Raw genomic sequence first — 17,360 nt, forward strand, 5'->3', positions numbered from 1 at the left:
ATAATCAAGACATAGATAGTGAAGAAGAAGAATCAGAATTCATAGAAGAAATAACAAATCAAATAGATAATTTTACATCTTATTTATCAGAACTTGTAGAAAATGATTGTAACCATAATTGGATACATAGACAAGTATAGATAGTAAAACATGTTTTAATTTATGTGTGTGTGTGTATATATATATATTTCAACTACATTATTTCTCCCAAACCAGAACATTCTCTCTTAAAACCATTCAAAGATGTATCTAGACTTGAGGACAAGACACTAGTACTAACAAATTATATAAAGTAAATAGAAGATCCCAATTTGGATTGATATTTTTTTAAAGTTTTTGTAAAAAAATATAATATAGCAATGTAATGTATGTGAAGTAAAAAGGTGATTAGAAATCTGTTCATGGACAACGTTAAAATTTTTTCTAAGAAAATAGCAATCCAAACATGGAAAATGTCCAAATCAGAGACCTCGAGAACTTTAAAAGGGTTTGTTTATTTTAAGAGTCAAAATATAAAGGTAATACACTATTATAGTTGAATACATGATACATATATAAAATTTAGATTTTAAATTTGAATTTAAATGGGTAGTTATGCATTCAATAATTTTATTAAATACATCATACATATACAAAAATTAAATTTTAAATTTAAATTTAAATTAATTATTATGCATTCACTACTGAAATTAAATTTTAAATTTAAATTCAGATCCGACCGGTTAATGTAAGCATTACAAGAGCAGCTAAGTTCTCTCTCTCCAATCACTTTCGCAGAGTCACCGACCCTTTTGGCCTTTTCGACTTTCTATTTCCCTTTTCTACTGTCCTAAAGCCACCGAACCTTTTTATACTGTATTCTCTATGCCCCCAATTCTGACTCCACTGATTGGCTCTTTTTCTCTTGGAACTTTCCATCACGCACTTTTTTCCAGGTAAAAACAACTGCAGTGGAATATTGAGGCCTCCCCCTCCTTTATCTCCCCAAATTCTGTGCTTCTTCAGAGACCCTTTGCTTCCTTTTTTTTTTCATTGTCTTTTGAATTTTGGTTGGTGGGCAATACTAATATATGCATAGATAGTCGATACAGAGGTTTTAATTTCTTTTTTCTGGGGAGAATTTGGAGGTCTTGTGATACAGAGGGAGGTTCAGGCCTTGAGGGGAAAAGATTGAAAATGGATGCTATAAAGAAGCAAGCAAGTAAATTAAGAGAACAGGTGGCTAGGCAGCAGCAGGTACCTTTTATTTTCCTAAAAAATTTATTGAATTTATGCAGTTTTTATTTTTTGGGTTTTCAAGTATATTTTTGTGTGGGAGGAAATGAATTGTTTAGTCTAAATTTAGCAGAATTGAGTTTGTTTTCTGGGTTTTTCATGGTTTTGGGGGTGGAGTTTTATTATCTATATTTAGAGTTCAATTGCCCTTTGTATCTGATTTTTTTGATGATTATTTTAGTTTTCTTATGTATTTGTATTTATTCTTTAGTCTTTTTTCCATACTGGTTGAGCTTGATGTAATACTCCTAATATAATTTGAGCAATAAATTTTTGGTTAAGTTAGTTGTTGGGATTTCTGATTACAAAAGGGACAATGATAGAATGAGTTGGAAAGAGAAGGGTAATGCTGGCTTATGTGAAAAAGGCAGTCACTATTTTATGAATATTCTTTGTCCTTTAAAGAGGATAATAATTTGAAAATATTTTTAATGGGATTTTATCCTGGTCAGTGTTGCCTTTTTGGCTGGAAATAAGTGTTTTAATATGGTCTCCAATTTCTAAAATTTTGTGGATATGATAGGACTATATAATTGGTAACTAGTGACAAATGTCTTGGTATGTCAAGCTGTTCCATGGTTTTTGATGCTGAATTTGATTGGAAAATATGGGTTTTGTATTAAATGCTGTAAATATGTGCGTGCAGTAATCCAAAACGAACATGTGGAATCAACAAACAAAAAATTAGATACAGAAGTCCTGCATAGATTTTTAATGGTTGTTTGTTTGCGTAGCACAGTAGAGACTTCATTGGCTGCATAATTTAAATAGGGATGGATCCAGGATAATATTCAGATGGGGCCATAATTTTGAGTCTGTTAGTGATGCAGCACAACACTTGGTGGGCACAACAGCTTTTTAGAAAAACCTAAATATCGAATTTCACCCGAAGTTGAAATAGCAACTAGGAATAGAATGAGAATATATGCTTAAGAAGATTAAAATCTGATTAGTAATTCTAGCAATCACTCCGAGGACTCTTTAGGCATCACACCTAAAGTTAGGATGTATCACACAATCCTAAGAAAGACATTGAGTCTGCAAGAAAATTTTATTAACGATAAAATCTGACTTCTCTTTATGGAGAAGTGGTTATTTATAGATGCTGGAACAAAGCCAACTCCAATCCTCATTAGGACTCCTAACTAGAATAGAATTCTAGTAGAAAGCTAGAAAGCTAAGCTTTCTTATTCCCCATAACAACTAAAATACTAATTACCAAAAAAATTACTAAACAGAAAATTACCATAAACATAAAATTCCTGCAGCTAACCAAATTACTAAAATACCCTTGCTGGTGAAAATCAGAAAACGAACTCAATAGGATTCAAACCAACTCCCAAGTGGTTCCTTGTCATCAAAAGCATGCCAAATCAATGCTAGGGCATTCGACACATCCCACGCCTCCTATAAACCTTAGTGGATTTTTGCCACTTATCTCTATCAGTTAGTCAATTATTGCATGGTAAGCTATCTTTAGATTTTAGCTGCTCTAAGCTTTGTTCTGGACAAGCTACGAAGATCAGTTTTCGGTTCATAAGTTTGTGAGTTACATTTAGGCATTGTAGGTGGAAAACATCCAGTTAACAATGCATTTCATTTTCATAGTTTTTTGCTTTGTCTTACCTGGTCCCTGCTGAAAAATTGTATCATGCTGAGTCTATATCTGCACTATGTTAGAATGATACAGATGCTTTATAGTGGGAAAAAAGAAAGATGGATGTAGCAGTTAAGGTTTCGATTCTGGTAACATTAGGCTGTTGGAAATTATTTTCTAAAGGGTATAAAAATTGTGTGGGGAGAATATAATGCCTCCAAGTAGATTTTGATGCTTGGTGAAGGTATTTTCCCGCAGCAACACCACTCTGCCATTGGTGTAAAAACAAAGGTCCTGTTAGCCAGCATATAGAGCTCAGATCATTAGTTTCACTGGACTGATCCATGATTTACAATGTTTTATAAAGAATATTTAATCTGTTTTTACTGTTTTGCGGAGTACAAATAGCTATTTTAGAAGTCGTTTCTGGCTGTTTTTCCTTATCTGATAAGAACAGTAAGGTATTATTCACAAAATACACAAACTGCTCAAGTTCATCCAATATGCATATTGGAATGAGTTCCTTCCCCACAAGAACATAAAACAAAATCCAGTATATTAGAATACGTGGAGGTAGCTGTATACTGTGTAAAGTTGCCAAATTCCTTTCATACTATATTACTCTTGCAAAAACACAGAAAGTGCAGCAAATTCCCAGGCTTTTCCATTTCTTTTATACACTCTGCCATCTGCAACAAAACATGATGTCTAAAACCCTCCTTGGCGTAAACCAATAACATCCAAACAGACGCAGCACCATTTCCCAGCTTTATTGTTCTGTGTGGGTTTTTAGTCTACATGGGTTATATTTTTGGACAAGCTTTCTAGGTAGGCGATACATTCTCAGGTTGGACCTTTTTCTTGTTTCTTTTTTATTTCACCGGAAGGAGGTGCCTTTTTGTTATGCTTGGAGCCATGCATGTCAGACAGTGGCTACCTCTTTTTTTGTGCTTTTTACTTCAAATGATTGTATGAAAACAACTTGACCACATCGATCCACCATCTCCTTACATTACCTAACTGTCTGCTATTTAATCTTCTCTACCTTTATAATCCTATAACTTTATTCTTGAAGTCATTTTTTGACATGATAGATAGCGCAAAAAAAAAAAAAGGAGAGTAAAGTAGAAAACTAACTGAGCAACATAACCTGTACTTTTCGTTCTCAAGCAGGATGGAGACCGTAGTATATCTATCTAGTGTTTAAAATACTTTTGAATGCATGATTGACAGCTTTGCCACTAATACTGAAATTTTAGTTGCCAGTTTTTTCATCAACTTGACTATTTTCCATCATTTCTTAAAAACTTTTGAAGGATCTATTATCTGATAGCTCTCTTTTTAAGTCAACGGTCATTTAATAGGTTTTAGGGTATTGGATTGCTGTTCGCACTATTTAGCATTTAATGGTGTTGTGGGATTTGAGACTGAGAATTTCTTGGTATCAGGAAGCAGTTTAGCTACAGGTACACTCCTGAGGGTCTTCAGATATGAGTTTGTTTTTCATTTTGGTCCACTCTGATGTATAAATTCTTACGCTGCCCTATGAGGAGAGATTCCTCTCTTTACTTTAACCCGAACAAAGAAGCCACAACTTATATAATACAGTGGATTTCTTGGTTCTTGGCCTAAATAGTACTCAAAGTGGTACTAAAAATAACAGGGAAAATAGCTAATTTATGTTCCTTTGAGTTTCATAATATTCCAAAAATTTCTTTGGCTGTCCTAAACCTAATTTTTCTTTCTTGCTATGTAGTGGTTCATAGGAGCCACATCTTACATCTTTTTTTAAGGTCTGTTCTAATGATTACTGCATAACGACTCTTCTTAAATGTTTGCAAGATAATGCTCAGAATTCACTATACATTGTAGGAGCCAAAACTGGCTAGGTGTTGGTTCATAGGAGCCAAAATTTACCTCTTTTCAGTTCTATTCTGATGATTACTATGTAAGAATCATTTCTATATATGTGCGAAATAATGCTCAGAAATCCTCTACATCAGGCAATTCTCAGACAACTAGGACAATTGGGTCATGAAGCTGTAATGGTTGATGACACTGAAATGGAGTGTTACCAACAACTCCAAAATTTGTACAAATCTACAAGAACTGCTAAGGTACCTCATTGGGCTGTTTTTGGTTTATCTGGGTATTTTCCTTCTATTCATGGATTATGACATCAGTCTACATATATAAGAAGATTTTACATAGTAAAATATAAACTATGTTATGCTGCACAGCATTTGCAGAGGGATATCGTCCGTGGTGTAGAAGGATTTATTTCAATAAGCAAAAAGCAGATGGAGATAAGTGAGTTGGTCTGCCCTTCATCTTAAGTCACTTCAATTGCTAGGTATGTAACAAAACTTAACCTGAATTTGGCAGCTAGAAAGTTGGCAGAAGATTGTTGCAAGTATGGGATTGAGAACCAAAGTGATGCTCTTCACCTTGCAAGGGCTGCCTCTGGTTTCAGTACCACACATGTCTCAATGGAAGATCATAGGGAAACTATGCTTGGGATTCTTGCAAACCAGGTTATGTTCCTATTCTTGAATGCGCTGCCAGCATTAACGGTTCCTTGAATGTGCTGGTAACATTAACAGTTCCTAATAGTTTCATTTATGTCATCTTCATAGCCTTCTTTCCCAGCCAATTGTTTTCCAGAATTTTGTATGTTCCCCAATACGATAGGAGACTTAGTTACATATCTTAGTTGAGCTTTGCTTGGTTCATAGGGCTAAAATAGTGGACTGGTTTGGTACCTGGGAGGGGTTTCTTTGTGTTTATGTTTATTGTTTGACTTATTGTCTCTATTGGAAATAAAGTCCTGAAATGAATAGTTACTTGAACAAGAAATAAGTGCTTCCATAGTCTGTGATGGCTGATGCTACCATTGCTTGTGGCAGATTTGAGAAGTAATCACCATGTCATTGGGTTGACCTATGGTCAAGTTGCTATTGGTTACCCATGATTTAACAGACAGAATGTAAGGCGTATGAATAATCAAAAAAAAAACTACAGAATAAAGTTCAGTGGTAACTCTTGCATCATTCTAAATGATTAATGATGCAGCTGCTATTCTGCATAGGGAAAAGGAAGAATCCCTTGGAAAAATTAATAGCAGAATTGTATCAAAAAGGAGAAGGTTTTGGTCCAAAGGAAGATGCCCATGGTAGTTTTTTTTTAAGTGGTGTTAGATTTCTCTTTTTTAGGTTAGAATATTGAGGGTGTTTTTATGATCTCTGCAGTTTCTAAGCTAGGCCAGGTTGAAAGGACTTGAAGTCTCTTTTGGCCATCTGTAATGACTTAGGAATTAGAGCTTTGTTGGAGTCTTGTCTTTAAATATTAAAGTAAAAACAAGGCTATGTCTTAGAGTAGTCAAGTTGAACTTGACTTTGTACACTTTTAAGTTCATTAGCTGGTGAGGTCTTTTATTGGTTAAGTTGCATAGCTCCTTTAATCTTTCATTGTACAAGTCTTGTACTCTATGCAATAACATTAGGAGGACAATTTTGGGAGAATGAAACTGGGTTTTGATTTGAAGTGTCAGAGAAATGCCAAATTCTCTTTCCTTCCTATCTTGCTTCTCTTATTTTTTCTGCCTTCTCGTATCCTCATATTTTCAAAGCTAAAATCTTAAACTTTTTATTAACTGTGTGAAAATTCTACATAATTCCTATATTCAGGCCTTTTCCACCATAGTTTCTTGGCGCTGCATGATTCATGCTTATTTTTTTAAGATATATCAAATGAAGATAGGATAACTTTATAGACATTTGAATTATCAAACAATATTGGATGAACATGTGTCAATTATTAGTACCTAAAAATCTGGAACGACTTCATAGCTGTATGATACATAGGTGCATCATTTGGCTTGAAATTTTTGGTTATACACATAAAAGGATCGAAAAAAGCTTACAGAGTTATTATTTTAAACAATATCGAGGTGCAAAATATTTATGGTTTGGCCTTCTCCTTTCTCTTAGGATTGCTTATATATGTTAGATGAAGCATTTCCATGTGAGAAGCGCAGTTGGTGAAAGAATCCTCCTGGAGGTGTTTCTAATATTTGTACTTCACTTTGTTCTCAGCATAGGCTGCTTGCTAGTTATGATGCTTATTGGTTGATGACCTAAGCTTAAGCATACTGGGATAGTGGGCTATGCTCGAAGGAGATTGTGTTCTACCTGGATTTTAAGCTCCAACTGTAAAATTTATTTTGAAAATTCTTATATGATGTAAAGTTCATTTGGGAGCATTTGAGAGGCAAGATTGGACAAGAGAAATTCAACAAGCCGAATGGAGGACCCATGAACATTTTTGTAAAACCTTCAAAGGAGACAAGTAAACACCAAAACAACTTAGTTGCTGATAATTCTTTCAGCAGCTCTTCTTTCTGTTTTTTTTTTTTTAATATATATATTTTCTTATCTTTTCTTGAATACTTCTGCAGTGTGGCTTGTGATATCACTTATTCTGTGCTTCTTGTGCTTAAGCCTTTACCCCATCTCTGGACCCCAGCCATGAATGAGATTCCAAACTTTCCAAAAGCTAGAACTTGAATTTCTATAAAAGAGCTCTAATCAGATTTTTTTGCTTTTCTGGAACCAAAGGCATCGTGGCTTACTAAAGCTGTGTCAAGGACAAGGATGATATATTTATCCACTGAGAGATTGTGCTTTCAGGTTGAAGCCTAACATTCAAGTTTGATGGTATAGCTTTCGTATAAACTTCATCCTGATAGCTGCATCTAAAGACCTGATTGAAATTCTTGATTCGTCAACTTGAGAAAACTGAATTTTTGTGAACTAGAAGGAAAATCAGTGACTTGAATTGACTCCTAAAAAGATTTTGTATGGAGTTGAACTGAACTTTTATTTGCTTATCTTTGTCTTTTTCTCACAGAAACTGTTAAAAGTGCCAGGATGCCCGTTATATCCTTGGTTGTAAGTGTTGGTATGATATAGATTTTAGTTTTTCTTGGTTGTGATCAACACATTTCATTTTTCGGCCCTTCTTTTTCTTTTGTTTGTCTGCTTGTACATCTTATTCAAGTAACTTTCAGTACATGTTTGGCACCACAGTTCTGTAAGTGAAAGTAGGAAGAGTGGAGATTTTTTTATCACCCCCTTCTGCTGATTGGGAAAGTGAAACTGGAGATCATTAATAATGAAAGTGTTGCTGCACCAGGAAGTCTGGTGGATAAGATTCAATTTCAGAACTTCAGTTTTTAGAGATTTTAGGAGATGGAAGATAGTTCCAGATCGTTGCGCTGAAAATGAGGATTAGAGAAGGAAGGAAGAAAGAGGAACAGAAATTTTAACTATAGTATCTGTGCATGTGATTCTTGGTGAAAAAGAATTAGGTGGATTTGTGTTGATTTTCAGCTCCTTTTCGTTCTCGCTGAAGTCAATGCAATTGATATATGGTTGTAATTAACGAAGGGTAGGTTTCAAGTGGGGATTACCCGTAGGATTCTATGTTGAACTCCTGTTAGGTGAACGACGTTACCTCTTGATACATGTATTTGTTAACTGCACTTTAGTTTTTGAGCTCCTCTGCATACTTTACGTTCCAATCAGTTTTGAAAATTCTGTTTCACAACCTTCAGGTTTGTGAACCTCTGCGCGTGTCCATAGCTGGTGCTCCATTAGAAGATGCTCGCCACTTGACTCACCGTTATGACAGAGTCCGGCAAGAGTTTGAAGCCCAGGTACTCCAATTTAAGAGTCAGTACGTCAGACACTGTTGGAAATTTGTTATATGCTGATGCATTGTCCTTTATGTTTCTTCTCGGACCCCTCCATACCAAAAAAAAAATAGGCAGCTGATGTATTAAGGCGTAGATCAAAGTGTAAAGATTCTTCTGCAGAGAGTGTTATAAAGCTAAAAAGTTCAGAAGCAAAGTTGACTGAGCTTAAATCTTCAATGTTGGTGCTTGGGAATGAAGCAATTTCCGCTATGTTGTCAGTTGAGGATCAGCAACAGCAACTTACTTTTCAAAAGCTTCTTAGCATGGTAATGCTATTCAAAAGTTCATGTCAGGTGTAACTTTTACCCTTTATTATCTGGAAGAAGTAATGTTGCCTCAGCTGTTAATGATGTGGTATAATACAACAAAACACACAAATTTTATCTTGTCTTGCCAAATTCTGATAGTTCATGCATAAGCTATGTGCATTTTGTGAAATAATCTGGAGGGGGTGGATTCTCTCCTTTTCTGCTTTTGCTGTTTCTTCCCTATCCCCATCAAGTGTAAAATAAGGAAAGATAGAGGATTACATAAGCAACCTAGCTATCACAGAAGGTAATGAACTTTCTTCTAGAAGCGGAGACCTATGAGTTACTAGAAATCTGTATGCTTAGTAGATATGTTATTAACTTTTGGTCACATGAAACTGATAGTGAAATAGATGAAATTAAAGTTCTCTTTCTTATGCATGATAACATTAATGAACAATCATTTGGATTCAACATTGAAACTCTGTCCCTAAGATTTTCTTAACAGCAAGTGTTTGCAAATTTTTCCAGTTGACATTTTATGCACATTTGGCTGTTTACTTCTCATGGTGATTTTTGACTTCCCAACAAGGAGAACATTTTTCTCTTCACAATCTATTCAATATTTGGTTTAATTTTTTTTTTTTGGATGAACAATTTTGCATTGAATTTGAAATTGATCTATAATTACTATTATTATTTAACATAAAAAGGACTTGTTCTTGAAAGAGCAATTGTCATTCCTAGAAAGCAAGATTTTTTGTCGCACGAGTCAAGACATTTCCACATTCAATCATGCTTTTCATTAAGTGGACCATAATTGCAAAAGAAATATATATTATGTTTATGATTATTTAAATGTATCTTTTGCCACAGCAATGTATAGCTTTTAAACCAAATTCATTTATGATCAAAATCATAAGAATCTTTCTTCAACAACCATGGTCTTGTCAAAACCGGGTACACTATATCTTCATAATTCACCATCTTAAGCAGAGATACAGAGCATTAATATTTTTATCATTTACTGGATAGTGGGTTGGTGGGGTATAGACAAACCGTTGGTAGTTTAGAATTTGGCTTAATTTATCTGTATCTGTATTGTAATCTCCAGAGGAAAATACTGCTATTTTATGAGCCAAATTCTCCATGGATTGGGTACCCTACGAACTGGAAATTATTAGCATACAATCCATTTGAATTATTAGCATACAATCGACCTTATATATTGATGGATGTATCCATGCATGCATGGATACACGTATGCGTGTATGAATGTATGTACACACTCGTGTGTATACATGTGCATGTATGTATATATGACACAAGGGACTTCTGTAAAAATGATAATGTTTTTGAAGGAATTATTTTGATAAATTTGGCAATGCTTTTATTTTTTCTAGTTACATTTCATCTCATTATAACTACTCAAGGCTGGCTACTTTCATTGGTTTGTTCAACTTTGATTCACAAATAGATATCCATAGTCAGTTGAGCATTTGATATCAGCGGCATTCTTTTTCTTGTATTGTCCTGCATTTCCTTGCCAGTATCTTCCTAGATTTGTGCTTTCTTATGATCTAATTTATTCTTTAATGCCTTGAGGGTGATTGACTGTGGAAGTTATTTATAGATCAGGCATAATATATTTTTGGATAATTGAATCTGTAAAATGCATTTGGTGTGCATACAAGAAAGACAAGGGAATAAATTAATCATGCATCTTGTTTTTTTTTTCAGAATTTTCTACTGCAGTTGGTTGGCCAGGTGGCGTTAATCTAAAGGGCATGGTTTTCCGGCTAAGCAGTTTTTAAGTATTGTCATGATTGTAAAAGATGATGTTGTACATGGCTGTTTTAGTGAATCTTTTCAGCATATTGTCAAAATGTCTTGAAATTGGAATAATCCATGGACGTGGAGCAAAATTATGCTACAGAGCCCAAATAGTTAGCCGCTGTACTTTTATTCAGGCAACTTAAAAGAACACAAAAATTAGCTCTGCTCTGGTTGTGTGTTTATTGCAGCCTAGTATTCCATGTTATTTCTTTCTTCCTCTAGCTTCTCTGATCTTTTGTGCATGTTGTCTGTAGAGGATAGGAATTACACTTGAAAACATTCAGGAGAATTAAATTCATGAGCAAAGTGTAGAAAGTAGAGACATTTTCCATTTCATCTCTACTACATAATAGAAAACAAAGTCTGAGAAAGCTTTTACTTTGAATTAGATTTTAACCATAATCCCTTTCTTTTGATCCGTAAACTCCCTTTTTTCTCTTCATTTGATTTTTCCTCTTTCTGGGGAGGAATGGGTGCAGTATAGGTTGAAACGGTTTGAATGCTTTTGGCCCACTTCCTAATTATGTTACAACTCAGGTGCTGGTTATGTGGGTTTTTTTGCCAGATTTAAGACTATTTGAGCTATTTATTGTATGGTGAAATGCAAACCGAAAGTAATATTGGTGAGCTGGTGGTCCGTCTTTTCTTTGTTCTTTTGTTACTGCAGATTACACTTACTTCTGTTTTTCTTTAGACATTGCTCCTATACAGAATTTTCATTGCACAGAATGACTTCTTTTCCATATTAATTTCATCACTTATAGACAATACTTATGGTATCTTACATGAATTCAGTTAACAGGTGGATGCTGAGAGATCTTATCATCAAAACATTGTTGCTCTTTTAGAGAAGCTGCATTCTGAGGTCTGTAAATTTCACTAATGTCAAATGTGTGGGAAAAGTGTAGGTTCCCTTTGGGGCTTCTGGATTTTACTATGTATTTCAGTTATTTGCACCTTTTTCTGGACTTTTAGGGATTTTATGGTATTCATTTTTGCCATTTATGTCTTGAGATAGATGATTCTGGAGGAGCAACTGAACGAGTCTTCGTTACATTCATCATTTAGCCAGAAAGATTCCTGTTCTCTATTTGTACATGTAGATACCATAAATAAGTCTGAAGATGATGCATACTTTATTGCAAAGGTATGACCTCTCTTATTTTTGAAGGAAGCATATGGCATATTTTTCCTTTCTCCTCTTGAAATTTTGATATTCTTTTTGTTCTTCATTATGCGTTGTATAATCTGTCACCACTGCAGGTTATACACTCTTTTGATGCCCAAGCAGATGGCGAGCTTAGCCTTGCAGTTGATGATTATGTTGTTGTTAGGCAGGTAGTTATGTTACTTCTTCCCATTCAGTCAGAAAAGTAATCTTGTTATAAGCTTGATCGTGTTGAATTCATATTTCTTTTGGTATTATTTATTCATACTTCTGTCTTACTACCATTCATTATGTTTGTCGGAGAATTTATTAATTCAACTTGATGTCATGTTTGTGATTGGTTTATAGGTACATATGCTTAAAATACCTTCTCAAATTCTATTGTCCTCCTTCTGAGAAAATGTTAAACTTAAAAATTGGTTTTTGCAGCAATATAGATATAAATAGCTTCAAGTATAAAAAAATTTATTAAAACTCCAGTCATTGTTTACAAATACAAAACTGGATTATAGTAGGATTTGTTTCTAAAAGACACGTGAATTTGCTTTTTGTTTTACTGATAGTTTGTCTTTTCCAAGACAAGACTACCAAACAAGTTTTTGCATTAATTTTCTAACCTTTGCTGGTTTTTCTCACAATCAATTACATAAACAATAAGGATCCCTCAAAATAAATAACAAATAAAAAATTCCTTAAGGATTTGTTTCCACAATCTTCATCACATGCATTGCGCTTTTGATTCCAAAAAACATTGGGCACCTGACCGTCTGCCAGGAGAGTGCTAGTTTCCTTTATTTTGTATGACTAACGAGGAATGCCAAATTTGTATTGGTGTAGCCTCTTGATGTTAGTTATCTTTGTGTCAAGTTTGTTGCATTAAAGAGTAATGTCATTTTTGTACTTAATGCAAAAATTCAACAGTCCTTGTGAGAATGTTATTACTTCTAAAATATTTAATAAAGGAACTGACAAATATGTTGTTTTCCTCCTGATCCTCATTGTAGTGGTCTTCAGCTTATTGTTTATGTTCTGTTGCTTGTTTAAGGTTCATTTACCAGTTAAGTCACTGTAGACATAGACCACCATGCCAGGAAAAATTTGTAACCTTCCCGGTCAATGATATACTTGTACCACATTCGTGGAATGCATTAATCCTTTCATAAATTTTTCTTGTTCTACTTTCCCAATATTGCTAGTCTTGTTGGTTTCATCAACTTGACCAGATCTTTTCCTACTTTGTGTTATTTTCCTGGTCATTCTTGAAGCAACATCTGTCTCAACTCGCGAACATATAAAAAGTGCATAATCATCTGCAATTGAGGTTTTCGTGTAATTCTTTAAAACCAACCTAGGAGTGACCACAGATAAGGATTATAGTCATAGTAAAAGTTGATGAACTACACAAGTCAATCTGCCTTCTGGAAAAATTTATGCTCCGTCAGTGTGGCTGTCCCAAAATACATGTCACTATTCTTGGCAAAGAAATTTTCACAATTTTCTCAAGATACCCTCTTGCTTTCCTGTTAATTTGTTTAGAACGATGGGCCATGACTAATATTTGGATGAGATCTAGAAAAGTTGCAATGCACTTGGGTCCTATCAGGTAGATAACATTAGCAAACTCAAATTTCAACTGATCCAGTTAAGGGTAAATAAGGGAATGAGATATAAATAACTCACCATCTTTGCACGGTACAAGCACAAACTCCATAATTTTTTTTTATTTTTATGGGAGGGTGGGAGGGAGCAGTAAAAGAAGAATTCTTCAAGCTCACATGTGGAAAGAAGGAAGAATAGACTACCTGGAAAAAAAAAAAGCATCATTACTAGTTCACAAAATCTCGTAAACAGTGTCAAGGCTCAAAGCTGCTTACCATGTGAATGAGAACACTACTGTACAAGCTCACAGAAATCTTAAAATCTTTTTACTGATCTTTTTCTGCATGCAAGGTGTTGTGTTCATGACTTGGATTCAGAAAATCTTATTCTATGCATTTACGTATCTTTTAATGTTCCACTTTGCTAAGGTTCATAATATCCTGCAGGGAAGTTGCCATTATTTTGCAATTTTCTCCATGGGGTCAATCTAGTAAACCTTTAAAAAGGTTTGTTTCATGGGGTGCAGAGGAGCTGCAGGTGCGAGGGGAAGGGGTGGTGGCATTGCAGGAGAGGGGTGGTGGGCAGGTTGGGGGAGGAGGGGGGAACAAATAAAAGTTGTTTGTGATACAGTGATAGTGGTAAAAAGACATGAATCCAAAACCTCTAGTGCTATGTCTGAATCAACCTTCAAAATAAGACAGCAGGCGTCAAAATTGATTCTTGAAGATTATGCTTTGAGTTGCACATATGACACAAGCTATGCTGCAACTCTTTTAGTTCATTGTGGATTCTCATGGTTGGACATCTCAAATGTTAATCTACTCTATATAGTCAAGTACATTAACAAGTAGTAGTTGGAATTCCTCCGTTCAGCAATGTCCTTGGGATGGTGGTTTCAATACTCGTGTATTGTTCACAAAACATTATGGAAAGCAATAGAGAAACTTCTTCACAAAACATTATGGAAAGCAATAGAGAAACTTCTTCACAAAACATTATGGAAAGCAATAGATTCAAATACTAATTAACTATCTGGTTTTCTAGAAGCTTTCTTGACATGGTATGTTTCTTCAAGTTTTTTCAGCCCATCACAAAGAAGCATGATTTTCTTCTACTACTAATAGACAGATTGTATTGTCATGAGCACCAAAGCTCTATTGCTTTTTCAGATACACTAAGACTAGAGTTGTTAAATTAATCGCCTTTATTCTTTTCATTATCATCCATGTAAACCTTGTGTTCTTGAAGTAAAATATTTGTAAATTGCTTTTCTTATGCCTCATATTTTATATCCATGAGGATTTTTTTGGTCAGTTGTGATTCTCCTATGTTGAGGTTGTGCTAATCTTAAACGTTGAAGTTTATGGTTTGACTTTGCGACATCATTCTGCTGTTTTATGTAGCAACTCTCAGCTCTCCATATGTTCATGCAAGAAATTTGATAAAGGTCATGAACTCATTGATTTAGAAGTCTGAAATGTTGAGGATAATGCTGCGGAAACAAATAAAACAAGTTTTACAATTTGAAGCAACATGCCTTTATTCATTGTAGAGTTACCTTTTAAGTGATTTTGCAGCAATACCTTGCTTGAACATGCATTTATCTAGTATCTTCCATCATTAATGCTTTAAAATTCTTGATTAACATCACATGGGATTGTTTGCCTAATCTATCTGCTACCAGAATTCTATCACTCGAATAATAAAGAGTTGTTGGTACAAGCCTTAATGAGATTTTGGTTTTATTTCTTAATGTTTCAAGTAGACAGAAGATGCAATGAACTAGTATGTTATTTTATCTGTTATCTTGCGTTAATTGGATGAATTGGGGATGAACTCTGTTTGTAGTTTGAAGGAAATAGCTTTCACTTGCCTTTTCAAGCAGTTCATTCTTTACCTTGCCAGTTATTTGAGGAGTCCAAGCAAGTTCTATTTATGACATTACTAAGAGAAAGCTTTAAAGTTCATTGATAAAGGAGCATTATACTTAATTTCTTTTGTATGCCCCAATCAGGGAAAAGATTGTCATTGCCACCCCACTGGAATACGAATAGCTTAATTCCTTTGGCTCAAGTCTTCATATGCAACCTCAAATTGAGAGGACCCTTTTACCAATTGGAATATGAGATCATATCCTTCTTTTAACTGTTAATGTTAATGTATCTCTGAATGGCAGTAAATGTTGAATGGGCTTTCAGAAGTAATGGATCATTCGTTGATGTTTAATCAGCTGATGACTCCACTTGTCTAAGGATTGACATAACATTGCATGTATCATTCTTTAATATAGCTCTATCTTGTTCAAGAAAAAGTAAAGAACTAGAGATGGTGGTAGTGAAGTTAAATGGAAGATTCATGAAGCAGATCTTTTGTAGGAAAGAATTTGTACATGGAAACAAACTCCAACACACACTTGCACACACACACACAGAGGATTACTTTTGGTAACCATTCTTAGGAACTTTAGCACCACATAAAGTCTTAATAATATATCTACTGGTAACAAACTTTGTTCTGTAACAGTAGCTAAGCTCCTTCACCCTGGAGGCCTTAAAATAAATTGGTTAGTTAAGGTTTGAAGACAAACCTTTGAAAGACAAACTTTTGAAAGAGTATGACTTGTCAGGCCTTTTGAATATGATGAGAGAATTGATTGGTTGCTTCCATGGACTTCTATGTTGAAATTTTGCATATTTATAGCCATATGTTTTCTTTTGCTACTTGACAGTGAGATTTTTGCTGTTATGAACTTCAAGTTAGCAATTAAAACTTTACTTGGAAGCTGATCAATCTAATCTTATCAAATTGGAAATGCAAGCTACTGGTTCCTTTTAAGCATTCCATGGCTATGTGCCTTTTAACAGGTGGCTCCTAATGGATGGTCCGAAGGAGAATGCAAGGGCGAGGCTGGATGGTTTCCTTCAGCCTATGTAGAAAGGAGAGACAAGATTCCTGCAAGCAAGGTATCTTGATGGTGGTGACATTCTGTTAAGAATATGCCTTGTTATAGAGCTGAATATTTTGTATATCTCAACAGCACTGGAAGGTTCGGGCAATCGGTTTTAGTTTTGCTGCCTTCAAGTTCATACATGAAATTCCCCTTCATTGTATAGTTCACTGTTGCTCGTTTGTTTGTTGACAAGTTTACCCTAGTTGGGATCTGGGATTCTTTTCCATTTGAAGATCATAACTTTGTGTACTTTTATTTTTGGGTTGAAGTGCTTTGATGGGGATGAATACTGATGCCTGGTGGAGAGTAACTAAAATGCATGGTTCTTTGGAAGTAGTACTGATTTCGTAGTATTGAGTCCACCGATTGTTGCTTTCTATTACTAAGTGCTTTATTTGAAACCAGCAAACAGCTTATACTTCTGACTCAGAGAATCACAAATCTATAACGGTTAGCAAGTTGGAAAGTCACTTTTGCAGATCATTAATTAAAATTGATTTTTCCCCGCCAACTATGAACATCACACCCTTTGCATTAAATATTTATTTCCTTGTGACTATGTTGTGGGAAAAAAAAAAAAATCCCCATTAATTGCTCCCTACAAAAATAATTGGTTGAAAGTTGAGGCCTCGTCCACATGCATCAATCATGTCCTTCATTTTGCATTTGGTGGGCATATCTCAATCTAGGGCAATACTAGGTCGTGCAGCTCTATTATGTTCAGCTGTGTTTGTCGGCATTTCTCAATTTTGGGCACTGCTAGGTTGTGCAGCTCTATTATGATTAGCTGTATTTTGTGGGCAGTTCTCAATCTAGGGCAATATTTGGTTGTGCAACTATCATGTTTAGCTGTTGAAGTAAAGAGTCCTTATTTTAACGACTGAGAGTTTCAGCTATCTTCGATATTCTTAAACCTACAAGCTATTCCTTTC

The 17,360-nt window shown here is 34.8% G+C and overlaps 1 protein-coding gene across 2 annotated transcripts; it reads left to right on the forward strand.

Annotated features, from left to right (window-relative positions):
- The first annotated feature begins 841 nt into the window (after positions 1 to 841).
- LOC113758054 (SH3 domain-containing protein 1) lies at positions 842 to 16,764 on the forward strand. Of its 2 annotated transcripts, none has more exons than XM_027301084.1 (11): positions 842 to 1,236; positions 4,876 to 4,989; positions 5,113 to 5,182; positions 5,258 to 5,406; positions 8,487 to 8,588; positions 8,699 to 8,920; positions 11,514 to 11,576; positions 11,730 to 11,858; positions 11,975 to 12,049; positions 16,343 to 16,441; positions 16,516 to 16,764. In XM_027301084.1, exons 1-11 carry the CDS (start codon positions 1,177 to 1,179, stop codon positions 16,615 to 16,617), a joined length of 1,185 nt encoding a protein of 394 aa, XP_027156885.1. In that variant the 5' UTR covers positions 842 to 1,176; the 3' UTR covers positions 16,618 to 16,764. The 2 variants fall into 2 exon arrangements, with proteins under 2 accessions (XP_027156885.1, XP_027156886.1); XM_027301085.1 differs by having other exon boundaries at positions 843 to 1,236; positions 8,699 to 8,893.
- Positions 16,765 to 17,360: the final 596 nt, after the last annotated feature.

The sequence above is a fragment of the Coffea eugenioides genome, unplaced genomic scaffold (genome assembly GCF_003713205.1).
Source record: "Coffea eugenioides isolate CCC68of unplaced genomic scaffold, Ceug_1.0 ScVebR1_3592;HRSCAF=4877, whole genome shotgun sequence".
In the NCBI taxonomy this organism is placed as follows: Eukaryota; Viridiplantae; Streptophyta; class Magnoliopsida; order Gentianales; family Rubiaceae; genus Coffea; species Coffea eugenioides.